The 23,031-nt window shown below is 48.1% G+C and overlaps 10 protein-coding genes across 10 annotated transcripts in view; 9 read left to right on the top strand and 1 right to left on the bottom strand.

Moving 5' to 3' along the window:
* Nucleotides 1-7,614, top strand: part of Pmar_PMAR019736 (hypothetical protein) — a gene marked incomplete at its 5' end in the record, with an annotated part of 8,671 nt that extends 1,057 nt beyond the window's left edge. Inside the window, 36 exons of the mRNA XM_002766325.1 lie at nucleotides 233-344; nucleotides 534-689; nucleotides 740-859; nucleotides 902-995; nucleotides 1,202-1,258; nucleotides 1,294-1,400; nucleotides 1,470-1,559; nucleotides 1,605-1,702; nucleotides 1,754-1,823; nucleotides 1,876-1,922; nucleotides 1,973-2,093; nucleotides 2,143-2,333; nucleotides 2,384-2,512; nucleotides 2,567-2,640; nucleotides 2,691-2,806; nucleotides 2,849-3,029; nucleotides 3,253-3,356; nucleotides 3,401-3,540; nucleotides 3,587-3,676; nucleotides 3,719-3,773; nucleotides 3,818-3,936; nucleotides 4,066-4,174; nucleotides 4,309-4,398; nucleotides 4,451-4,518; nucleotides 4,720-4,804; nucleotides 4,848-4,973; nucleotides 5,357-5,564; nucleotides 6,042-6,193; nucleotides 6,239-6,314; nucleotides 6,374-6,476; nucleotides 6,524-6,639; nucleotides 6,678-6,842; nucleotides 6,897-6,989; nucleotides 7,040-7,114; nucleotides 7,159-7,224; nucleotides 7,275-7,614. Coding sequence (XP_002766371.1) covers nucleotides 233-344; nucleotides 534-689; nucleotides 740-859; nucleotides 902-995; nucleotides 1,202-1,258; nucleotides 1,294-1,400; nucleotides 1,470-1,559; nucleotides 1,605-1,702; nucleotides 1,754-1,823; nucleotides 1,876-1,922; nucleotides 1,973-2,093; nucleotides 2,143-2,333; nucleotides 2,384-2,512; nucleotides 2,567-2,640; nucleotides 2,691-2,806; nucleotides 2,849-3,029; nucleotides 3,253-3,356; nucleotides 3,401-3,540; nucleotides 3,587-3,676; nucleotides 3,719-3,773; nucleotides 3,818-3,936; nucleotides 4,066-4,174; nucleotides 4,309-4,398; nucleotides 4,451-4,518; nucleotides 4,720-4,804; nucleotides 4,848-4,973; nucleotides 5,357-5,564; nucleotides 6,042-6,193; nucleotides 6,239-6,314; nucleotides 6,374-6,476; nucleotides 6,524-6,639; nucleotides 6,678-6,842; nucleotides 6,897-6,989; nucleotides 7,040-7,114; nucleotides 7,159-7,224; nucleotides 7,275-7,488 — 4,017 coding nt within the window. The 3' untranslated portion in view covers nucleotides 7,489-7,614. The remainder of the gene's footprint in view (nucleotides 1-232; nucleotides 345-533; nucleotides 690-739; nucleotides 860-901; nucleotides 996-1,201; nucleotides 1,259-1,293; nucleotides 1,401-1,469; nucleotides 1,560-1,604; nucleotides 1,703-1,753; nucleotides 1,824-1,875; nucleotides 1,923-1,972; nucleotides 2,094-2,142; nucleotides 2,334-2,383; nucleotides 2,513-2,566; nucleotides 2,641-2,690; nucleotides 2,807-2,848; nucleotides 3,030-3,252; nucleotides 3,357-3,400; nucleotides 3,541-3,586; nucleotides 3,677-3,718; nucleotides 3,774-3,817; nucleotides 3,937-4,065; nucleotides 4,175-4,308; nucleotides 4,399-4,450; nucleotides 4,519-4,719; nucleotides 4,805-4,847; nucleotides 4,974-5,356; nucleotides 5,565-6,041; nucleotides 6,194-6,238; nucleotides 6,315-6,373; nucleotides 6,477-6,523; nucleotides 6,640-6,677; nucleotides 6,843-6,896; nucleotides 6,990-7,039; nucleotides 7,115-7,158; nucleotides 7,225-7,274) is intronic.
* A 90-nt stretch (nucleotides 7,615-7,704) lies between these two features.
* Pmar_PMAR019737 (leucine-rich-repeat protein 4.2, putative) lies at nucleotides 7,705-8,433 on the top strand (the record flags this gene model as incomplete). Its single annotated transcript, XM_002766326.1, has 4 exons — nucleotides 7,705-7,867; nucleotides 7,917-7,992; nucleotides 8,042-8,150; nucleotides 8,218-8,433. 4 exons carry the CDS (start codon nucleotides 7,705-7,707, stop codon nucleotides 8,431-8,433), a joined length of 564 nt encoding a protein of 187 aa, XP_002766372.1.
* A 44-nt stretch (nucleotides 8,434-8,477) lies between these two features.
* Nucleotides 8,478-9,125, top strand: Pmar_PMAR019738 (leucine rich repeat protein 1, putative; the record flags this gene model as incomplete). Its single annotated transcript, XM_002766327.1, has 4 exons — nucleotides 8,478-8,584; nucleotides 8,643-8,736; nucleotides 8,783-8,946; nucleotides 9,006-9,125. Coding segments are annotated over 4 exons (485 nt in total), but the record flags the coding sequence as incomplete, so codon positions are not given.
* Nucleotides 9,126-11,077: 1,952 nt separating this feature from the next.
* On the top strand, nucleotides 11,078-11,680 carry Pmar_PMAR019739 (hypothetical protein). The gene has a single exon (XM_002766328.1). The coding sequence runs from the start codon at nucleotides 11,113-11,115 to the stop codon at nucleotides 11,497-11,499; it is 387 nt and encodes a 128-aa protein (XP_002766374.1). The 5' UTR covers nucleotides 11,078-11,112; the 3' UTR covers nucleotides 11,500-11,680.
* Nucleotides 11,681-12,333: 653 nt separating this feature from the next.
* Pmar_PMAR019740 (conserved hypothetical protein) lies at nucleotides 12,334-13,488 on the bottom strand (the record flags this gene model as incomplete). Its single annotated transcript, XM_002766329.1, has 8 exons — nucleotides 12,334-12,420; nucleotides 12,481-12,552; nucleotides 12,600-12,655; nucleotides 12,702-12,863; nucleotides 12,916-13,062; nucleotides 13,112-13,238; nucleotides 13,282-13,349; nucleotides 13,398-13,488. The coding sequence occupies 8 exons, from the start codon at nucleotides 13,486-13,488 to the stop codon at nucleotides 12,334-12,336; spliced, it is 810 nt and encodes a 269-aa protein (XP_002766375.1).
* Nucleotides 13,489-14,185: 697 nt separating this feature from the next.
* Pmar_PMAR019741 (hypothetical protein) lies at nucleotides 14,186-15,576 on the top strand (the record flags this gene model as incomplete). Its single annotated transcript, XM_002766330.1, has 6 exons — nucleotides 14,186-14,291; nucleotides 14,336-14,410; nucleotides 14,568-15,031; nucleotides 15,078-15,224; nucleotides 15,269-15,343; nucleotides 15,394-15,576. 6 exons carry the CDS (start codon nucleotides 14,186-14,188, stop codon nucleotides 15,574-15,576), a joined length of 1,050 nt encoding a protein of 349 aa, XP_002766376.1.
* Nucleotides 15,577-16,599: 1,023 nt separating this feature from the next.
* Nucleotides 16,600-16,779, top strand: Pmar_PMAR019742 (hypothetical protein; the record flags this gene model as incomplete). The annotated part of the gene is made up of 1 exon (XM_002766331.1): nucleotides 16,600-16,779. A coding segment is annotated over one exon (180 nt), but the record flags the coding sequence as incomplete, so codon positions are not given.
* A 1,416-nt stretch (nucleotides 16,780-18,195) lies between these two features.
* On the top strand, nucleotides 18,196-18,801 carry Pmar_PMAR019743 (RING-H2 finger protein ATL4M, putative; the record flags this gene model as incomplete). The annotated part of the gene is made up of 1 exon (XM_002766332.1): nucleotides 18,196-18,801. One exon carries the CDS (start codon nucleotides 18,196-18,198, stop codon nucleotides 18,799-18,801), a length of 606 nt encoding a protein of 201 aa, XP_002766378.1.
* Nucleotides 18,802-19,310: 509 nt separating this feature from the next.
* Pmar_PMAR019744 (hypothetical protein) lies at nucleotides 19,311-20,018 on the top strand (the record flags this gene model as incomplete). The annotated part of the gene is made up of 1 exon (XM_002766333.1): nucleotides 19,311-20,018. The coding sequence occupies one exon, from the start codon at nucleotides 19,311-19,313 to the stop codon at nucleotides 20,016-20,018; it is 708 nt and encodes a 235-aa protein (XP_002766379.1).
* Nucleotides 20,019-21,535: 1,517 nt separating this feature from the next.
* On the top strand, nucleotides 21,536-21,857 carry Pmar_PMAR019745 (conserved hypothetical protein; the record flags this gene model as incomplete). Its single annotated transcript, XM_002766334.1, has 1 exon — nucleotides 21,536-21,857. A coding segment is annotated over one exon (322 nt), but the record flags the coding sequence as incomplete, so codon positions are not given.
* Between the last annotated feature and the right edge of the window lie 1,174 nt (nucleotides 21,858-23,031).

The following is a 23,031-nucleotide window of genomic DNA, read 5'->3' on the forward strand; positions in this document are numbered from 1 at the left end:
ACAGTTGTATTGAGTTAATAGTCCGTAGTGGAACTCTCCTGGTCATTGGCTGATCAATGGGCTCAACTACCTCGCGAAAACGGGAAGTGGCGGATAGCTGTAAGTCTGGGATGTCGGTGTTGCTGACAACTCGAGGCTGTTTTTAGATAGGAAAGCCTCTGACACGGGCGTTGAGGATATCAACCATATTCATATCGCTTCCTTGCATAGTGGGTTGAGTACTATACCCTAGTTCCAGTCCTGCGAAGGTCCTTATGCAAACGACGACGAAAGAGGGTCTGTAGTCTCTGAGAGCTCTGGTGGGGATGAGGACTGGGAAGAGGCGAATGCTTTCTCTAAAGCGAGTAATTTCGATGCTTGGGAGGTCGGCAGCATATCGGTGGGTGCTCTTCACGTCGATACCACCTGAGGAAGTGACCTTGCTCAGTCCAACCATCGTAATCCCGCTTCCTCGGTGGTGTCTCCGAGCCGTCAGAGTTCATTGACACTGAGCGACTATGATAGCCTTGATGTTGATGCAATCGGGGAAGTAGCGAACGCTTCATCACTGTACTGGAATGCATCGAAGGGCTTCCCTTCTACGGCCCCTCCTCCTACCTTCACTTCACCGGAGAAGGGTGCTGGTGAAAAGTTAATGGAGTTCCTGGTGGCGATATCGGCCGTGAGGGTAACAGGTCTTGACAAGATGGGTAGGCAGTCCTGTTGGGCCATCCTCCTCCACTGTGAGCAATGCTTGCAGGTGACTATTACCTTCGTTTGGATTGGGGTAGTGGTAAGCATAGATATCAAACTAAAGTGTGCCATGGAACTGACCAACCGGAGTGGCCAGAAGTCGTATCAAGATTTCGATGGACGACTGGTAGGCTCAGTACCCAATTGTGATGGTAGAACGTCATGATAGGTTCTCTACAGGATATGAACTTTATATTAAAGCTGATGAGAGTTGAGGATGATGTAGCGGCGAAGTCTCATCTTCCCGTTCTGCACCGTCCGTGGTAGTTACTTCTGGATGTTCATCGTGATGCTACACAGTCTAGCATAGCAAGTGTCGCGGTGAGCGAAGCGAGTGAGGCACGCAGTCGGCCACGCGCTGTCGAGGTCTTCCCTCTGCTGTCAGCTGAGCAGCAGGCAGTGAGGAGCGAGGAGAGGCAGCAGCGGCCGTCCTCGCGGAGGCGTATTACTGTGGCTTCTTGCTGTATAGGGATCGAGGATATCGCTACAGGGCCGGTGGGGTGGAGGTGCTGGAGCCTGAGCTCGAGTGGGATGATAGGTCCATCATGATATGGCCATGAGGTCAAGGGTATGTGGGAATGATCTCAAGGCCCGGGTACAGATGAACATCAGTGTTGACCAGATGTGCGACATGCAGATCTCTCCTATCGCATGCCTTTTCGAGCAAAGTGGGAGCATCGATCACTATTGCCTTCTTACCATCACTCAGTCACTCAGTACCTTAGAATGGTCTTTAGATAGCAATGTCAACTTTGTCTTTTCCGAACGCTCATCGGAAACTGTCGCGGACTCGCACGAGTTGCCCCGTCCTCTCGGCACGAGCTCTGGTGAGGCATAAGTACAAAGTTGTCTGTTCCTATGGCGGTGGTCAGATCGTGGTGGTGGTGGCGTTGTGGACTTACCTACTTCTCTCGATTCAACGGTCTTCGGTACTCACGATTCTACTGATCTCCAACGCTTCGAATGGAAGGTCAGACACTTCTGCTGTTCGTCCTTGGTTGATTGGCAAATATACCGCTAGGTGTCATTCGTTATCAATAACGGAGCACGATCGAAAGAATCCTCATTTCCAGCTTGCTGGTCCGAGATGTGTAAGCGTCCCCACACCACCCTTTGATGGTCGTATGGTATGTCCATCATCAGGTATAGACCCCCTTTGGGACGCTGTCGATGAGGCTAAACTCGAGGAGGTATAAAGTACTTCAGAATTGTTGTTTTATAAACAGTATGTAATGCTCAGGTTTTACATGATCATTTAGAGGAGTTCCCGGTGCAGTCAGCAGCACACCCTCAGAGCGGGACTCCGGACAGTGCCGACATGAGGTGGATAACTCGAATGATCTCTGAGGAGCTGAGGAAGAGTGAGCAGAAGCTATCCTGATGTCACATCCTTCGATCGGCTTTACTCAGCTAACGAAATCGTTAGTACTGGGATGGGAACCGGCACATTGACTGCTTGTGAAGGATACAGCAAGAACGATGGTATCTCTGGGATGTTGACTATGGGCAAAAAGCTCGTGGTTGATCGTGATGGGGATGGACATATAGTCTCTGCTAAGGGTCCCGCAGTGGAAGAGGGGAGGACCCCTACCTTGACTCAGGTGGTCCGGCTTGGACTCACACTGCTGAATTGATGCTGATGTCATTGTAGACGCTACGGAAATCTCTTAGAGAGTTGGTCACTTCTGATGATATCCACCAAGCCGCGTTGGGCCTGTTGAGTGAGCACCATCTGGAGAGGCTAGGACAGTTGTCCCGGAAAGGATGCTCCATCGCCCCTGTAGGACTGCTGACTGTACACGTCGAATGTCTCGTCTATACTCTAGCTCTCTAGGTTTTGGATCAAAACGTGTTACCGATCATACAACTCCGGACTACTCTGGAGAATCTTAATCGGCATCATATAAGGTAAGCATCCATAGACAGCAGTACCTTGTGGTTGATGTAAACGATGTGAGGATCGTCGCGCACTGTCGGGATCGGACCAAGACGTCGAGTGGTGACGCTATACAGGGTGGTGTGGAGACTGAGAGGATCTTCGGCGAGACTTGGGTGCCCTTTTCCAAGATCGTCAGTGAGTTCCCTCTTTATGATCCTGGCAGTCATCTGTCATCAGGAGCATCGGTGGGGCATCGGGGCGACTCAGCGTCCTCGACCGTGCCTAACACGGAACTGCGCCGCCGCCGCCGCCCAACTACAGTCCATTCTATCGACACTGTGGTCGCCGATGGGACGACGGTCGATGACATCCCCCTAGATCAGCAACTCACAGATCGTCATCGCTTCCAGGCATCTGTGTAAGGACCAGCGTTTGTTTCCCTTGGCTCATCGCATGAGTTTCCTCACTCATTATGTAATTAAGACACGACTTGAGGTAGAAGTGTACAAAGGTTAACGAGAATTTCCCAAAATGTCTTCATAATTTTCATATTGTCACCGACGCATGTAGTTGATCCTCCACGTAGTTTTCCCCCACACGGGTAAGGATGAATGGGCATTTTCGTACTTTCCCTCAACCAGGTTCAAGGGTCATCTTCAGCATGCTGGTCACATCGTGGGTACAGTTGCCTGTGTCTTCGTTTTCCAGAATAACCCAGTTTTATCCCAGCTAGCCGCTGGTGTCAGTAGGCGTTATCGTTTGCTGCTAGTTGTAACTATGTATTTTCAGGGACCGAGCGTGGCATTCAACGAGTGTCCCCGATCATACTAGGGGAGATCAGTCGCTTGGTTGACTTTGACAACGTCATGTACTTCACTGATAAAGGCAAGAAGAGCGGCAATAGGATCATTGCCGATCTTTCATCACAGGTTGGTCTCTCTGTCGATAGTAACCTTGTATGAAGTTCCCCGCAAGGTACGGAGCATAGCGACTAACCATAAGAGACTCCTTGAGCACATGTTCGAGGCCCCACAGTCCAGACCTACTACAGCGCCGCCCGTGAATGTAGATACCAGTTCTCTCTATATTGATGTACTGCGACCTCAGTCACTGTCCAGAAGTGCCGCCCGAGAGCTCGGGAAGAAGGTCCTTCATTCGGCTCGTAAGTTGAGTAGTTTAGTGTTGTTGCCAACAGTCATTGTGAAGGTGGCCCGACTGGTACCACGGATCGTCAGCGCATCCTGAAGGATATCCAACGTGACCTCAAGGCCTGTAGGAATGACGCTTTCAGTAGCTCTACAGGGAATAGCAGTGATGCAGCAGCAGTAAGTTGGACGGGTCCATCGGCATCTGGCTTGGAGACCAAACATCGGCTCAGGCACAGGAATCCCGGGCATTCGTGTATCCCTCAGAGGACGCCCTTGTTATGTCTCAACATGTGTTTATCAATTTAGCCAATCATATCTTGGAACATGCAGAAAAGCTCCCATGGGAGACTCAGCAGTCCTACTATGCTGTACATGGCTCGCTGTGGCGCTCTGTGGGCAGCTGAAGTCATCACAGGTGCTTCTACTCATATTTCGACGGCAAGAGATCGACTTCCCGATGCTCCTACCTGAGGCACTGCTCACGAGTGCAACAGTCCAGGCGGATTCCAGTAGCGTTTCCTCAATTGCTTCCATTACGATAACCATCAGGAGCTCATGGCCTCTACTCGCCTGATTGCCGCCTGCTTTGCAGTGCCATAAGCAAGGCTCGTGCTCCTGTTCCTGGTAACGATGATTCAAGTAGACGACACACACAAGCCCTTATCTTCGACTTGAAACTCAAGTGTGATAGGCCTCGTGGTCCCCTCGAAGGATCAGGTCAAGCCGGCTAGCAAGAGGAAGAGACTAGATCCAACTGATGTACCGTCTACTATACCCAGTGTGGGAAATTGTTCACATGATCAACTACATGTGTTGGTGACAAAATGAAATTTCTGAGGAAATTCTCATCGGTTCCTGTACACTTCTACCCGAATTCGTATGTTAACTTACATAACGAGTGAACTGAGGAAGCAAACGTATATTCCGACGCTCACAATACGGTACAGCCTCGTGACTCAGATCGCACTACTAAAGCACTTGGCTAAACGATGTGAAGGGGAGTACCCTAGGTTGCATAGTGCGATCTGTAAAGACGTGGAACTGGGTAAGGACTCATCTTACTCCTCTGTCCTTGGAACCGTCAGCAGGCGTTGAGATGTCTGAGCTCGTTAGTGATAAAGGCTCGCAACGACGTAACAGTACTGAGGCCATCGATAAAGAGACCGAGAAGGGCGGCACAAAATTGAGAGGTGCCTGGGAAGCCCAAACTGACGGTATGGGATGTTCCTGTGAAAGGCTCTGTTAAAACCCGGCACAGAGCTCTGGACCGCTTCATCGCTTTTGCATGCAGATCGGGGGCACAGTTAGCAACGCCAGAGTGAGTCATCTGCCAACGGTCTTAGATGTATCCATATTACCTTGAAGACCCTCATCCCCAAAGGGCTGTCTCTTGACACCTGAGGAAGCCCGCGCTGTCCTATTGGTGCATCGCAAGATGAGGACCTGTCGGCAAGTCTGGTTGCTGCTCCATAAGCTACTCGATCATACGTTACTATGGATGAATCAAAAGATTGAGCCTAATGTAGACGTGAGGAAATACTTGAGTGAGACTACTTAGTTGCTGAGGACTACTGCCTTATGTGGCCCTTCTCCTCAGCCGTCCTTATAGCAATCCTTTACTTCCGTATTCCCAGCTTTGGTCTCGAGCTGTTGTCTGCTATCCTCCCTCCACGAGACCAGAATCAGCATATCAATGCTGAGGAATGGCGAGGTATAGAGATCGTCGCTCTAGCCTGGGCACAAGGACTATCATCAGGCACAGCCTTTGATATAGATGCTGTTTCATTAAGGATGAATCAAGCTTGGTGAGACCATTGCTATGATGATGATGTTGTCGGAGTTGTTGCCTTTTGAGGTATCCTGTGTGTGACTTGAAACTAGTGCTAGACTGGTCATCTTTCCATGAACTAGTCGATAACTACTGGGGGCGAGAATCTCTTCTCCACGATCTACATATCCAGCAGCAACGTACAGGGCGGAAGTCGTCGTTCGAGGATGCCAGATGGCGACGACTCTTGAGTATCTGCTCCCTTTCAAAGCAGCAACGTCGTAGACGCTTTCCTCGCAGGTCTCCGAACGAGATGTTTTCATAGTTTCCTCATCAACTGGATTAAACACGTCCGTCAGACTCTCGGCGGAGCTAACTTGTCCAGAACTTTACAGTGGCACACAATACCAGGGTATATGCTGCTAACACCATATCGTTGCGCTGTTGCGACAAGCAGCATCTCGCACCTTGAGGATCTTTCTTCCAGGCTGGTTGGATGGGATAGATCTCATAGGTACGTATGGTTGGTTAAAGCAGTAGTCCTAGATCTCCAGCGTTACTCTTCAACTCCGGCGGGGCTCCCCGACGGACTGGTATCAGCTTGTGGGGCGCTGCTGGCTGTGAATCCCAGACTGCTCAATGCATTCACGAAGGCTTGCTGGATCCGTAGAGCAAATCCAACGACGTGTGATGATTTATAATATCTGCCAGGGACTAATGTATACGTCCAAGGCAGTGTTTACGATGCACTCACGTATTTGGACTTCTGGCTCACTGTGGTCAGACAGTAGGGAGCAGTCATTGTGAAAAGGAACCATCTGAGTACAACAGTGGGTATGGCCTCAGATGGAACCCCGGCAACGCCCTGAATGAGAACGGAGGACAAGAGCAGGCTGCTGTGAATGCGATATCAGCATCAACGAGACGAAAGCTGATCTTATCGCAGACGGTATCATTAGCCGTTGTGTTGACGGCAAGCAGCTACGGTGTACTTAGGTTCACTTCGCGGTCCTGCCGGATAACTTTGATCATCGCTTCATGAGCATCGGTATACGGCGTATACTTGTCCATACTGATATTGTCTCAACTAAGGCACAGTGCCTATGGCTGTTGTAAGTTGACGAGCTTGCTTTATACCAACAAATCGCAGGTATCGAAACTTACAGTCATTTGGTGGTGCTCATCGTGAGGCCATAGTCACCGGTATCCTCCTTAATGATAAGCACGGTCCTGACATGCTCCTACACTGGTCTCCACTAGTTAGGAAACTGTTCCAACTTGTGCTCCTTTTCCAACTCGTCCATGCCTACCGAGTGTGAGTTCATGCGGCTTGCTGGAACATGTAACAATGATGGTATCTGTTGTTCAGCAGCGCAGAGATCTGTTCACCATCATCATTCGAAGAGTCCCTTGTGGAGGATATGGCTGTACTTGAAGATTCATATCAGCAGGATGCTCAAATGTGCCCCCGCAAATCTCCGCTCTATTAGTTCGATTCTGATTGAATCTTAGTTACTCACTTGTTTTGTCGTTGGTAGAAGCATGCTTGGGTTCGTCCCATGCCCAGAAGTTGATCGAGCAAGCTGGGTGAAAGCGGCGTGTTTATTACATTGCGTAATTCCTTTTCTCAGGGCTCCAACAGCGTCATCAACGAAGTGTACCTTTTTGGTCGACAGAAACCATCGCATCTACATGCAGTAAGCTCGCAGCCTGGTTTACTGTTCAACCTCCTCGTGAACTCATCTAGGTACGCCCAAGCCGAATTCTGTCAAGTGTTGAAGTCGTATAGCGCATGGTTCGCTATAGTATCTCGGTCATCTCAACTAGACTGTTGCCCTGGCATCGGCAAATGCCCAAAGGATAATCCGTGCTGCGAGTCCCTCCCAGAAAGACCTGTTGTCAATGTGCCAACATCCTTCGAAACTGCCTTCCATGAACCCGAGTTAGAGCGACGTGTGTAGTGGTCCCCTGCCTCCCTCACTCACAGTGGTTGTTGCAGCAGCAAGAATGCAGAAACGTCGATCATGCGTTTTTAATTCTGGTGTATATTACGAAGTTGTCGCCTATTCATGAGATGCTTCTTCACGAACCGTTTAAGCGTTGTTTTAGGGGGGTATTTCACTCTCTTAGCCGTTAATTGTACTCATAACAGACACAGGGAGTTTTGATAAGTGTTTATGTCATCGCCATCCGTCCAACAAGTTTCGTCTGTGGAGACTAACGGGAGTGACGAGGGTGCGACCATCTACCGTTTGGGCGAGGATGTTGAGCTCACAGAAGATCAGGAAGAGATAGATGTGAGCTATCTACGAGTGGGCAAACTCGAGAATCTCGAAAAGTGTAGGTCATGGCTCCTGAGAATCGTAATCCAACACCATTCTGATCCCAGGCCGGAAGTTGAAGTCGTTGAAGCTGATCGCCAATGACATAAAGAAGCTCGAAGGTCTAGAGGAATGCAAGGCACTGTATGTTGGGTGCTGGCGGCGAGTTGAAAAGGCAGTGATTCCCTTTCAGGGAACATCTAGAGCTGTACCAGAACCACATACGAATAATGGAAAACTTAAACCATTTGGTTAACCTGCGAGTGCTCGACTTGAGCTTCAACAAGATAAGGAAGATTGAGGTGAGCGCTTTGGTATCCCCAGCTGTTGGACGGCTAAATGAATTACTTCCGAATCCTCCTTCCTCAGGGTATCTCCAGCTTGGTTAACCTTGAGAAGCTTTACCTAGCCAATAACAAAATAACGACTATGGAAGACTTACCTTACTTGCCGAATCTCGTCTTACTAGAGCTCGGTAGCAACAAGATACGGAAGATCGAGAATCTGCATAATCTACCCAAGCTCGAAGAGTTATGGATCGGAAGGAACAAGATCGAGTCTTTGGAGTGTGATAAAGTGAGTTGAGGCTGCCTTTGAGATGGTATCCGATTAACTTTAACTCGTGCGAGGTACCGGAGTCACTGAGAATAGCAAGCATGTCCAGCAACCGTGTTACAGCCTGGACTGTATCAGCAGGGGAACACTCAATACTTGAGGCCACGAATATTGAGCAGTTGTGAGTGGACGGGCCATCTTTATCTTTCGACACATAGTTCGCGGTTTATATTCGGCAGGCATCTCGCACACAACCAAATGCCTACCCTACAAGGTAGTTCCAATATTCTGAAGCAGTTATGCAAGTTGTGGGAGCTTGACTTGGCGGGGAACGTAAGCACTAGTAGCCACCTGCGGCGGGTATAACAGCACCGACTAGGTTATGGCTACCATTCCACCCTTACCTTCTTCCGTTGTCGAGCTGTGGATGAACGACAACTCTGTGGAGAATCTAGCAGAAGTTTGTGCGGCCCTCAAAGAGCTTCCTAAGCTCGCTACCGTCTATCTCGAAAGGAATCCGTGCCAGACTGATGCTCCTCCCCTGTACGCCCAACTGGAATGGCGATGGAACATGCCAGTGCTTTTGCTTACTTACCCTTCAGTTACCGCTCACAAATCCTTGCTGCCTGTTCCAATCTCCATCAACTGGATGCAACCGAGCTTGGGGCGGAACCCAAATGGACACATCAAGATACCTCTCATAGCATTTTAAAGCACAGAAGGTGACTGTTCATCGTGGCTAACTACCTCGGAACAGCACTCCAAAGAAACATTTCCTGTTGTTCACAGCTTGTGTTGTACAGTCTGACAGCTCTTGTAAAGGGACATACTACTGATTGGATGGCGATCGCCTCGTGTGCAATGTCATCCCGGAGGTCGAAGCCACTCGCGCCTTGCGACTCGCATGGGGTCGGGATTTTCTAGATGCCAGACTCTGTGAGAAGGAATTGAAGAATACCCGAGCATCCTGAGGTCGTTCGGCCAGGAGTCCGATTCAGTGTAAACCTGGGCGGGTATGGGCTCAGGTAGCCTATGTATGCATTCCACACGTTTTGGGCAGTTCGATCCCAGACAATGTAGGTTACTGTAGTTACCCAGACTCGTCTGGTGCTCACGAGTCTCTTGACGCTTGTGGCATGCGGGGATGTTCGTTTCAATGTCTCATAGAAGCATCCGGCGATGTTGTCAACGGGACGAAACCCCCCTACTCCGGTTGGTATGGTAAACAAGACAGCGGACTCTGAATACGTGTTCCGGTCGAAATACTAAACTTGAACCGAAACCCCCGCACGTCGGGCCGCCAAATTACAGGGTTGAGGCCAGCTCGAGGTCGACCTCGGCAGATCGGCCTACGAGCTGTCTCATCCGAGTGATTCAACCCGGGAGAGGGAGGGAGGAGATAAAACTCGCGACGTTAATAGCGTGGCGCTACTGCGAAGTGGAAGATACATACATGCAAAGAATAACTCACTACCGGCTACCGCGTGCCTCATAGATGTCGCTAGCGTTCGTACTTTCTGCATTATTGTAACGGCGCTACTTTGCTCGACGACGACACAAGTTCCCTGCGCTCTCGGCTTTGTCCGTTTGATTGTCTCAGCGACTCAGGTTTTGTAACCAAACTCCTGTATCCATCATAGCGATGAGTAATCGAGTTTACTGATCACGGTGATGGCATCACCTATTTACCGGAACTGACCTCAGACTAACCACGATATGAGTCTCTTGTTACGGCAATGGCAATCGAGCAGACAGCCTAACAAACACTTGCACAGAACAAACATGACATGCAGCATTGGAAATTCATGAAATGAGTTCGTGGCATATTGGTCAGGTGGCTCGGTTGTCACTTGGCAGTTGATATGTTGCGAAGATAGTTTTGAGCACCCGCTGTCCGTTTGCTCCAACCCGATTGAATTAGTCATGGAAGTAGCGGTATATTGTTTACCCATGATTGTCTTGTTTCTCAACCACTTAACCGTGAGTACCTTCAACGGATACGAGATGCTGAGTAGCCTCCCAATACGGGCCGAGTCCGTCGACGAGGTGAATCCGGCAATGTGACAGTACAAGCTTTGTGCGGTCACATCGCGGGGAGCTCGCAAGCAGTACTGTAGAGAGATAAATGATACAGTACATTCACGGGAAAACTGGCACGTTCGAATTCGAGACTCCAAAAAGTTCGTTCACTCACTCATCTCGTCCTTCACCACTGCCTTGATCTTGTCTCAATCCCATTTCTATTGTCTCTTGTGGGCAGGGCCGTGTTGGAAGACTTGCCGCACAGGATCGTGCATGTGGATGCAGCTTGCCAGGAAACGTTTGCCAGGGAGGAAACGTTCCTACCGTGCAACCTCCCTGGGTGGACTGGGTGGGCCTACGACATTTCCCAGACACATAGTAGCACCACAGTGCTGGACACCAACCCTCTTCGATGAGCGCAATGGTTGAAGTAGCTTGCCTCGTCCGCACGTATATAGCTGATTCACGCAGCGGATTGCCTTGGATTTTCCCTCGACACACAAAGTGATGTCAGGCATTCTGGGTAAATTAACTTCGCTGATGTGACATTCCTGGTACGGAATTCTTACTTTGGATTCATGTGGCATTCGAGAATGGTAGAATATTACTTAAATGAGGGCCCCAATTCATTATAAGAATACGATTATTGTTCCAAGCCTGTCTCACGAGACTCATTTGAGTATCCTCATGTGGATCGCCATCATTATCCTACTACTTGCTGCTAAGGCCGAGGCCCGTGCATCTTGTGAGCCCCTCTCTGGGATCTTCAAGAAGGTTGAAGGCCCTTCGAAGCTCACTGGCGATTTCAACTTCACTTCAACCCATTTCAATATGAGCTTGGCATACAATGGTACAACATACTCTCTTGGAGATATCTCCTATAAGACGAAGAGCCAAGAGATTTCGGCTAGATTATGCTGGGTCCATATACCTAATGATGTGATCAATAGAATACCAAAGACCGTGATTGATCATGTTGGACTTCCACGGCTCTATTGGAGCGAGGGAGAGTTGATGTTACCCGTGCGGTTCGGGTCAAATAGATCTATTGATACAGCATATTTCAAGAAGTAGGCGGTACACTCATCGTCCTTGCCTACAGGAGATATTGAAGTGATGACAGTGGAAAAGCTTCTCTCGATATGAGGAGCACCGAGACTCGATGACTGACGATTGCGATGATTTATTACCAGTCAAGACCATCTACCTCGGCGACTACTTTTTCAATCACCACCAGTCTTCACATGGCTTCCGAAACCCAATTTTTCTGTTGAGTATTTCGTTAAGTAGAGTGCCAAACCGATAGACGCAGTCTCCAGCAGATTAATGTTAATCATTTGGGAACTCAAGGCAATGGTTAATGTAATCTAGAGATTCTCTCTACGACCATACTCATGCAATTATCAATAAGCTCTTAGGTGAAACTATGATTCCATAGTTGTGCCCTCTACACAACTACAGTCATTTACTGTTTATATGAGTATTCCGACGAGTTGTATAGGGACCTTTGCAAAGTGATTCAAGTTGCATGATTCGATTCAGATGATCACGCTTGTTGGACAATCTCTATGAATGCCAGAGAGCAGCAGCCGCCCATCAAGAGGAGAGCTTCAGGACCTTTACGTTTTGACATACTGAAAAGTAAACTCAAGGCCTCATGGCAAATAGCATTCTAAAGCAAATCAAGAAGAACAACAGTATCTTGTCAGTATGTGGTGTTTATAGTAGTAATTCAAAAAATGTATTTGTGATAGGCATATGGTATGAAGGGGACGCAAGCTATCGTACTTCTCAATAAGGTTTAGACACATAAGCCTTCTTGACGTGAACGGGCAACAGTCTCCTGACACACAACTGTAGACTGTGAATTAAATATTAGCTGCTAGGGAAGGATGCTCTTGATGATACTCATGCATAGGCCAAGCGCTTGTTAACAGTAGACCTCTGTGACCCTCTAGACATGTCACCTGTATCATCGATCGAACGCTCTTGAGTCTGACAAGAGAGGTGGTGTATGAACTCTCAGGATGAGGGTAAGATGCATCCAATACTCACCTGCCCTGTACGCGGATCGTATCGTTTCTCTGTGACTGACCTGTGAATTCTGCCGTCGGGATGGCGTATTTGCTGTGGATAGAACCATAATAAAGAGGATAAAAACATCAATGGCCTACTTTCTCAGTGATAGTCACAGTATGGCCGTTCACAGATCGAGTAGTAGTGGATGTACCTCACAAGATCAATATGTACCCGAACCCTTGTGAATATAGACTTACTTTGGCTCATCCCGGAGCTCATATTTCCACCTGCATTCCAAGTGGTAGACCTAGCAAAGCTGTCAGAGCTGACACTGCTCCCGAAATTAGCAAAGTTGGTCCTCCGTGAGGAGCTTCGACCACCGAATGCTTGTGAGAAGAAGGGATCATTGAAGGCAGACACTGAAGGAAATGAAATCTCTGATGATCGAACCACCGTGTTTTCGAAGCTTACTTCCCATTGCACTACCGCTCCTTCCAAAACTCATCGTTCTCTGTAGATTGCCATTGACCATATCCTCAAACTGCTCCCAGGGATCGCGACTACCGAAGAAGTGTTCGAAGACCGAGAAGGCATCATTCATATCGAAATGATGGTATCCTGAGGTGAGCACCGACATCGGACCATCTCACTAGACTAACGATCCCACCTCCATGACCCCTCGCCGAGGCAGTTGATGTAGTAGAGCCAGCACCCCTCTCCAGACCCCTCTTGCCGTATACATCGTATATGCGCTTCTTCTCTGGGTCACTGAGGACCCCATAAGCCTCAGCTACCTGCATCATGCTAGCTTCAACGGGTAATCATCATCCAGCGTACCTCCTTGAACATCTTCTCAGCAGTCTCACGACTAGCAGCAGGGTTCTTATCAGGATGCCACTTCAACGCTGAAGCACATCCATCTACTACTACTTGCCGTACACCGTCACTACTACCTTGCTTCTTATAGGCTTTCTTTATCTCCATCTGTGATGCATTCCTAGGCACATGCAGAATGTTGTAATAGTAGGTGTGTTCAGCAGGCATTAGCAATTTTACAAGCAATTATATACCCCTGACTGAGACGAAACACAGTCGCTCGAAAATATACAGTTCTTGCCCACTTGGAACTACTCGAGTTTCCTCAACGTCCTTGAAGTTAGGGACAGGCTACGCAGAGCATTGTGTTGATAGTATGGCAGTAGAAAAGTGCCGTCCTCACTACGGCATTCTCAAGCGACTGACCCTTCGAAACATCTTCTCACGGCCTTAGGATTTTACAAAGGGCATCGAGCCCTTTATTCAATTGTCGATTGCCGTACAATCATCCGGCTAAGAGCCTAAGTTGATGATTGCTGCTAGAGGCTGGTTCCAACAGCTGTTACATTGTGGACTCCAGGCTCAGCCACTTGACATCGTGTCCTCCTGTACACTATCGAAGTGCTCCTGTGTAGCATAGAATAATTGTAAACCGGCTTCGCTGTGAGTATGTTGTGAAATCTAGTGGCATCACTCCCCCATCTTCTAAGGAGCATAGCATACCCTCTTGACCACGATGGTCTCAAGGCTCTCTCCCTCACTGGTAACCGGATTGACCTAGTGCTGGGAAGGAGTCCCTCATCGCCTTGGCACATGGGGGTAGAGAATAGGTCAATACACTGATCACATTGCATGTCTACTTTGTAGCATGGATCCACCAGCCTGGAGAGCGAATCCAAAGCGTGCGTTGACATAGATATCTATAATGGTCCCCACCCCTGCTCGACGTCGATATTCCTCAAGAATAGTAGGTACAGTGAGCGGCAGGGAAGTAGCGCCAACACCAGCCATGCTCCGCGATACTAACAACAGTAGTCTCTACCTACCGGGGCTGCATTCATTGACCTCTACATAGGCTCCTATGGAACCTATAATGCATCTTCCCATCGTATGCCTATTCGGACTCCAAGGAGAGGCGGCGAACCATACAGTAGTGACAGAGGTAATTGGCGACATAAGATATCACCACGCGGCAGGTTCTGTCCATCATTACTCTCCTGGAGGCATTAGCTCCACTCACGCTACTTTTCTAGTAGCAATAGTTGTCATCATCATATCACTCACCGGCTTCTATGTATACTATACAGCTCCTCATGACCCCATTCCACCTGAGACCACGCCGGCTGCTAGCATTATACCAACGGAAGAAGTCATTGAAGTCGCTCCTGTGGGGTGGCTAGCCGAGAGGGAGGAGCTCCAAGAGGAGCTGAAACGGGTCTATGGAGCATTGAAGGCCCTAGAGGAGCATTCAGCTGAGGATAGGAAGCTCCTGGCCAGGATGAGGGACCGCGAGTTGAATAACACGATGGAGAGCAGTAGAGTGGGGCAGCAGTTGGAGCAGTATATAGTTCAGCTAGAGGGGGAGGTCCGAGCATTACAGGCTATTCCATGTAGCGAGCAGCCTGTAGAGGAGGATGCCCATGTGAAGGAGGCAGAGTGTGGTTCCGACTACATCGTTGGTGCAGCATTGATCTTATTGGCTCTGGTGGAGGCCATCTCATCTAGGGTTGATGCACGGCTGCAGGTTTACTCGATAGAGGCTAATGAGAAGGTACTACTAGAGGTGTCTACTATTTGCAGGATTGTTTATATCGTAGGTTTATAGACTAACTACTACTCTCAAGGAGGTAAGAGAGGCATGTGAGGAGCTGTGTGGGCAGAAGGAGGCTATAGTAAAGGAATTAGAGGAAGCTCTTCGTGACAAAGAGGAGAATGCCTTGGCATTGGCTGACTCATTGGCGACGGTGAGTACTCCGCCCCCTTCACCCCTCCACTAGGGTACAGTTAGTTGGCTTCTAGTCGGGAGGAGTTCACGAGGTTTACCGAACAGCAGGCCAAGAAGGAGTTGGTACTACTCGATCGAGTAGGCTACTGCTCGCATTGACTACCCTCCTCGGTTGCCCTCTGCTGCAGTCGGCTGATAGTCAGAGTGCCATGTCTAGTGCACGCTCTATGGCTAGCCAAGCCTATGACCTCAAGTGGCCTGAGGGGGCGGCGGTCTTGCATCTGAAGCATCAACAGCAGCAGCCAATGGCTGGCCTTGAAGGCAGGCTGATAGAGGGCTGCATTAGAGAGGGTAAGGAAGGTAGGCTGTGAGTGGAATGCAGCTAGCCATGATTGGACATCAGTCTCGGCGTACCCACCCTCGAACATTAGCTCGGCAGTATGCTGCTACTACCCAAATGAGGAGGTTCACTCAGCAGTGGCTCCAATAAGGACTCTACAGGTAAAGGTACTTATCCTAGGTATAGCCCTGATCGTTATCAGAGTGGCCCAACTACACCATCATCAAAGCATGACATTATCACTCCTGCTATGGTTCCGTCCAACTATACTCTACCAGGGAAGGCTAATACTATTGTGCAGGTGGCCTGATGGACTCATTAGTGGACCAGGATCTTCCCTAGTCTCAGGAAGCAGCTTATGGTACTACCGCCGCCGCCGCAGTGGTTGATGATACTAGGTACGACTCATTTGAGGAGGAATCAAGCTGGGTGACTGCTGGTAGTAGTAGTAGTAATGTGTACGAATATGTTATTCACACAGGCAGATTCTGTACGTAGGGTGCCTACACCTTCATCTGTCACCGAATCGTCCCCTACTATACAGGAAGAGGAGGGGCCCAGTTTGTTGAGGGTGGAGACGCTCTCCGGAGAAGAGGGTAGGTTGGGTGGCAGTATAACCTCATGGTCAGTACACCCCAGCTGCCTCCTCCTCCTCCTCGGTAGGCGGGCTACAAGGATGTCAATCGATTGATGAAGGACAAGGCGTGACCAATATTGAGGAGTTGGTAGCATGCCTATCTGTGCCCCATCGTCTCCTCGCTTCACAGGTTCACAGTAATACTCTAGAGAGGACGATGAGCCCTGTAAAGTCGGTGAATAGGCTCAACAGTATTGATGGACCTACCTGTCTTTTACGGACCCCGAGGGGCAACTCTCCTAGAAAGTACTTCGAATGGGCCTTTCAGGGAACCATTGGGTCCACAAGGTCCACGCCAGCGTCGACCCCTTCCCGAGCTAGCCAGCCCAAGTTCAATGTCGAGTCTTCCATCAATAGACGGCTCTTCGAGAGTAGGCATCATCATGATGGATAAGTAGCAGTTGTGATGACTATCAGGTCTCACCTTCACGACTGATCCTCCCAAGAAAACAGGGTATAGCAAGGTTGGCTTGGGCGGGCTTCCGAACGACGGCACCAGAAGGAGGTCTACCGGATCTATGGACTATCCTAATGTGGACAGGGAGAGGCCAACACGTCATCGATATACCATCACTGGCATCAATGAGGGAGGGCATAGTAGGCGTAGTGATGGATGTGCTACTAGTGTGACCCCGACATCATCATCAGGGAGGTAGTAGTAGTAGGTGGTGGCGTACGAGGAAAGGGTACAATAACTCCTCTTGTCATAGTGAATGCTCCACTGAGCGTCCACGGTGGCGGGACTGAACTGCATCGTCAACATCAACATCATCATTACTCGATAGGGAGTTCATCAGGACCTATGTGATCATTGTTTTGTAACATGAGCCTGCTGCGTTTCAGTACCGATATGGTTTCCCATGATCTACTGTTACTGCATACTACCATGAGGTTGTGTTCTCTAGTGTTCATAAGCAAGTTCGATTTGGACTCTTTTTCTTAGTTCCTCAGCAAGCTGTGTCAGAAGAAGAAGTCTATGGCATCGCAGGCAGTTTCCTCCAAGATGCTAGCACTGTATTACTCTACCTATGTTGAGATGGTCACTGTTACTACTGGTTGGGTATCCCAAGCTGTTAGTAATCAAAGGGACCCTCGGGAGATACAGCGGTGTGTCTAAATAGTGGATACCGTCGTGACCATGATAAGGATGTAGTAGCATTCGTGTAGCATGCCTTGTAACACGACAAGCACTAGGGGGGTGTTGTAAGGGATAGTCCGACTTCTGTGTTTCCAGAGCCTGACAGCGAGATCTGTCTATGAGGTCCTCTTCCAGGAGGCCAATGCACTGTGGGGGCGGGATTATTGTAATAATACTCTTGTTGGCAGGGATGAGACACTCCTCGTCACAGTACTCTCGAGGCTCTCTTGTTCATCAGTCCTACAGTACATCATATTACTTCCCACCTCCAGCTCTTGTTCTAAGCGAGAACATTGTACCATCACCAGGGGTTAGTAGTATGGTAGTGATTGATGAGTTTTGGAAGGCCTTATAATTAAGGATAGTTGGGATGAGGAAGATAACTACTCTGAGATCAGCGACCTGAGCCAAGACATGACAACGGACAGCGTAGTGTTGATACGGCTTGATCGTTGATTGGCACTTCGTTGACGGTGGGTAAGGAGGGGAATCGCCCTTTGGAGGATGTTAATAGGGATAATGCTAGGGGCAGTGAGGTGAGGGAGTTACTCATGATACTGCAAAACGAGACAATAAGGATAATTGGTATGCATAACAAGGATTGATGGCGTTTTTCCACGCACAAGTGTTTCTCAATGAGGATGGCGGCGGCCCTGTGTTGGTGCTTTACAGTAGGTTGGCTGTCATCATAAACAGGTTGTTGTTGTTGTTGTTCTCTTCTATACCACTCTGTCAGCATGAATTTAGCAGCACTGATGTCTCGGCGTTTCATGGTTGTCTGGGTAGCATGGGTGGTCTTGGCTGTGGCATACACAGTATGGATATTTGAATCACCAGATTCGGAGGAAACAAGTTCACCATTGATGATAATACTAATGTGTATCCTCATTGGTGTACCTATAGTAGCACTCTTCGTAGGCAATAGGATGGTCAAGAAACTCTTCCCTACATCCGCTTCCAATGCCATCCCTTACCGTAGGGATAGCGTTATCGACTTGGAGAATGGTAGAGCTAGGGTCTCCACGATCGACTCAGTTATGGAGAACACTACATCACAGAGCTTCTTTAAGGCATGGGACTACTGGGTTGAGGATAATACTACTACTGCTACGGTGAATGAGGAGGCAACCTCAGCTGCTGGTGATGTTGATGAGCCATGTGCTATATGTCTATCAGAGTATCAAGTGGGAGAGGTATCAAGGAGCCTTCCTTGTGGTCATACCTTCCATACCTCTTGTTTTGATAACTGCTTTGCCTGTCGTCCACGAGGCTTCAAGTTGCATCATGTTTGTCCACTTTGCCGTGCAGCATTAGGTCCAACTCTGGTTGAACTCAAAAGGGTTAGGGATGATGACGAGAAGGAAAGGGAGGAAGAGGAGGAAGCTGGTGGTCCCCAAGGGGTGGGACTGGAGGGAACGCCCTCTGTCCTTCCTGCTACTGTCGCTAATCCATCGAATGAAGCAGCGAGTACGTCCCCCTAGGCTACAACAGTGTAACATTATTATCTACCACGTTTACTCCATCAAGTCTCTGCTGTTGAATATAGTCATTGATTCTGCCATGCCCTCCAGCGTGTTGTCGGTATGTTGTGGAGGTATATTGGCCATAACAGCAGTCTAGAGGCTATCTTCATACCACTCTCGGTTACCACTGTACAGAGAGGTTCTGTACACCTCCCTTCGGGACTCAGCAGTGTTATTGTCGTCAGCCCCCTCAAGCGTGATGGCAGCGATTATCTACTAAACTTCTACTATGTATATCCTCCATCCAACGCGCCTATATCATACTGTGCTAAAGGTGGCCTACTTTTCGCATCACTGTGTACTACGTTCCCTGGTCCCTTTAGTTGGGAAGCGTCATCACCCTTATCCGTTTCTACCGTAGTGCTTATCCCGTATTTTGTTACTAGTGCATTTTTCCAGCATAATATCAGTTCTATATTGGAGGTTGCTACCAACTTTATATGATCTCCTCAGCGACCAGTATCAACATGGAGCTGCCGTCCTCTACACCACAGTCAAGTGGTCATATATTACATCTTCATCGTCGTCTTCATCATCATCATGATACTGAGGATGGTCATCCTCGAATTTTTAAGGATATTTTCCGTACCGGTGTCTGGGCTCCCCAGTTCAGAGCAATGTGGATCGCCTGGCTCGTTATGTATATCAGCCTGGGAGTGTTTATTGGTCTGTCTGGTGAGAAATGGCCGATACTGGTAGCCTATCTCTTCTTCTTCGGAGTGTTCCCTCCTCTTGCTATAATCAAGCGTATCTTCACTATAAAGAAAAGAGAGGCTGTTGAGAGGGAGAGGGAGAGTCGTGATCGAGCGTTACAGTTGGCTAATGATAAGCTTGCTACTGAGAAATGGTTGAAGAACAATTGTGAAAGGATGATGGGAGATGATCCAAGATGTATATGTTACTGTAAAGATGAGTGCGCTATCTGCTTATCGGATTATCATCCTAGCGACGTCCTCATCCTATTACCATGTCATCATGTATATCATTTACAATGCATTAAGATGCTATTGGATTCTCCCATGTCCTATGATGGCAATGCTCCTAGATGTCCCCTCTGTCGTGCACGCCTTGGTGATGAAGTCCTCATGCCTGAGCGAGGCAAGACTATGGAAAGTGTTGGAAACGATGCTAGCCCCCCGCCTACTACTACCACCACTACTGTTACCTCTTTATAACAAGTGGTGTAGAGGGTCTTCTGAGCAGTTGTCTCTATGCATTGCCTTTATTTCATATATGTTACTGTATAGTATGTAAGATAAGCAGCAGGATGATGATGACGACCAGCACCGTCTTCCCCCGTCGTTTCTGACCTTTTGTCTCTATCGAATAATGATCACTTGTCTACTACTACTACTAATTCTGAGCGGATGGGCTTCCGAAGAGAGGTCTTTGCGCAATTCATCTTTTTTTCGCCTACTGTAGCTGCTGAACATGCACAGTAGTGAAGACAGAGTCGTTGTTGGATGATGATGATGATAATAATAATAATAATGATCCAACACTGATTCCCTTGGATGAGTGATTGAGTCATCGAACTCGCTCACCCTCCCTTAATGATTCATCTCATTCTATCTTGGTATTTCTATAGCTGTCGTAGTGTCACTACGGTAGTGATGCCCCATTGAGCATCATCATCATCATACCACCACTCTCGATACTCTGTTATAACGGCATCTGACCGTATCTGTAGAATCGTGTTCGACTGCATCAACGGTCATTCTATCTCACCTTTATCCTCCCCAAGATCGCCTTGTGTTATTGTCCGAAGGGAAATAGAATGCTTGGAGTGTCAGAGGAAGACTGGCAGTAATACCCTCATCATTTCTCAGTTTATGGTTCTTAATTCAAATGGGCACCGACGGAGAAGGTATGATCATTTTCTTTCAGCGGCCGGTGTCTCTACCTCGCAGACGTGAAGATACTGCAAAGTGACGGTTCAATGTGTCGATTGGATGATGAGAAACGAGTAGCTACCGTAGGGGTTCTGCTGCGAGCATTCCCCATGCTACTGCCGCTCCGAAGTTCCCAAATTTCATCTGCCGTAACATTCGATTACTCTAGTTGTTATACTACAGCATTTCCAGATCAATTTAACATTTTACCCGAATATTTAATAATTTAACCACTTCTTTCGAAAAGATACCCCTTTTCTAATCTTTCACCGACTGATTTTAACTTATTAACCGAAATTTCAATACAATAGCTAGTATTTTTAAAAACATACCCACTTCAATTAATGACGTCAGCTTTCTCCTTTCCTTTTTTCTTCTACTATAACCAATTGGTTGACGAGTGTCTGCTCGGAGCCGCTTGAGAGTAACTTAGGACGGTTAATGGTAGCCTTGCTGCATTCCTTTTATCAGCACTACTATGTGTGGTATTGTGTTTGCTACAGTGGTAAGATATGATCCACGTAGTGCCTTCTCATTACATATGTCTCTGCGGCTCTCCAGAGTCCATCCAGCCTTTCAACGTCGTTATCTGGGTCTGTGGTTAGGCTGGCTCATAGCCTGTCTTTGTGCAGCCGTTGGTATCCTTATGACGATCCCTGGTCAAGGCTATGTATTGCTAGTTTATATCATTATCTGTGGTGTTGTGCCTCCCCTATTGATCATGCAATATGCTCACAACGTCGAAGTTCGAGACGAACACCAACGGTTAGATATGGTCAACCGGCGGCCTCTTCATGGAGAGATTGATGATGGTGAGATCGCTGCTTTGCATCAGGAATGGAATGAATGGTTAAAGAAGGATTGCGAAGACCTCCATGGTTCCGACCTCACGGGTGATGAAGAACCTTGTGCGATATGCCTTTTTGACTATACATTCGATGATGAGATAGTTAGGCTACCGTGTGGACATGAATACCACGCTGATTGCATCCAACTCTTGTTTGCTTCATTCCCCCGCAATGGCACATTGTACCACAGATGTCCCTTGTGTCGGGTGGAAATCGGCCGAGTCGAGCACATGTCACAAAGCTCTCATCATACTACAGTGGATGCATCACCTATGTAAGCGTCGTTACATGTCAACATGTGACAACATGAGTTAAATGATGTCGTCTTGACATTGTTGAATCGAATACATTTTGGGTTCAACCCGCAGTCCCAAGAAGTAGCGCTTGCACTGTCTGCAGGAAAAGCTTTCCTTATACTTTATTAATAGTAATACTTCGAGCATTTGCTCGTTGGCTACGCTGTCATTTATTGTTGTTCAATATCCGGTGGGCTTCCCTCAGTGTGCTCGCTAAAGCAGTATTGAGCATCTCTTTCTATCACAACTCAAGTCTGTGCAAATACATGTCCTCATGTATTAATACTAAGGTACAGTTGGTGCTGAGTAACCAGCTAAGTTTTTTTCATTATTCTGTCCCATGGGAGTCTATAGCTCTTCGGGCTTATAGTTGCATTCGCTTACTGGCATGTATTAGCTCATTCGAGAGTTACTTCATCATTCGTCATCGTATGACCTCACGGCTGAACTAATGTTGCAAGTGTGGTCGCCTCTCCTGAGGTAGCGTCTTGGGATTTCATCAATAAAAGATTGACTACGAGGTTGCTCTTTGTTCTCTGTAGTTAATGTTACTTCTTCGGGTTCCGCGTGGAGGATACCGTAAGACCGTAGGATTCATGTGCGATGAAAGACATACCACATCTCTGAAGCACAAGTACTGATCGGAAGTCTGAAGGTTTCCTCGGTACCTTTGAGCTCATCGAAGCACATGCCAAAGGGGTCGGTGCGGACACATGGTATTATGCCATTCGTACTATGAAGAACTGGTGCAACAGAGTGACAATTGACGACGTAGATTACCATCGCCAAACTTACGTCAAACCACTGCTTTGGAAGCAAGAACCACAAGTACACTATCATCCGAGCCTTGATCACGTATTCCAATGTTATTATCACTAATATCAGGGGAAGTACCCTAGCGTTTCACAAAGATATCCGAGTCGTTCGCGTTCAAGATTCCGAAGGCGTGAATCACGATGCTCGGCCAGGGCTGATCTGAATCACTCAGTGTCTGAGTTAGGCTGAACCTATTAGGTCAAGAATTTGTGGTGGGAAATTGGTCAGCTATTTCAACGAGCTCCAGATTGTTACACATTCGCCAGCATGAGTGTTTTGATGATTTCAGTTCTGAGTACTGGTTCTTCGACAAGTGTGAGACTCTTTGATGTGCCA

This window comes from Perkinsus marinus (genome assembly GCF_000006405.1).
Source record: "Perkinsus marinus ATCC 50983 genomic scaffold scf_1104296973076, whole genome shotgun sequence".
Lineage (NCBI taxonomy): Eukaryota > Perkinsozoa > Perkinsida > Perkinsidae > Perkinsus > Perkinsus marinus.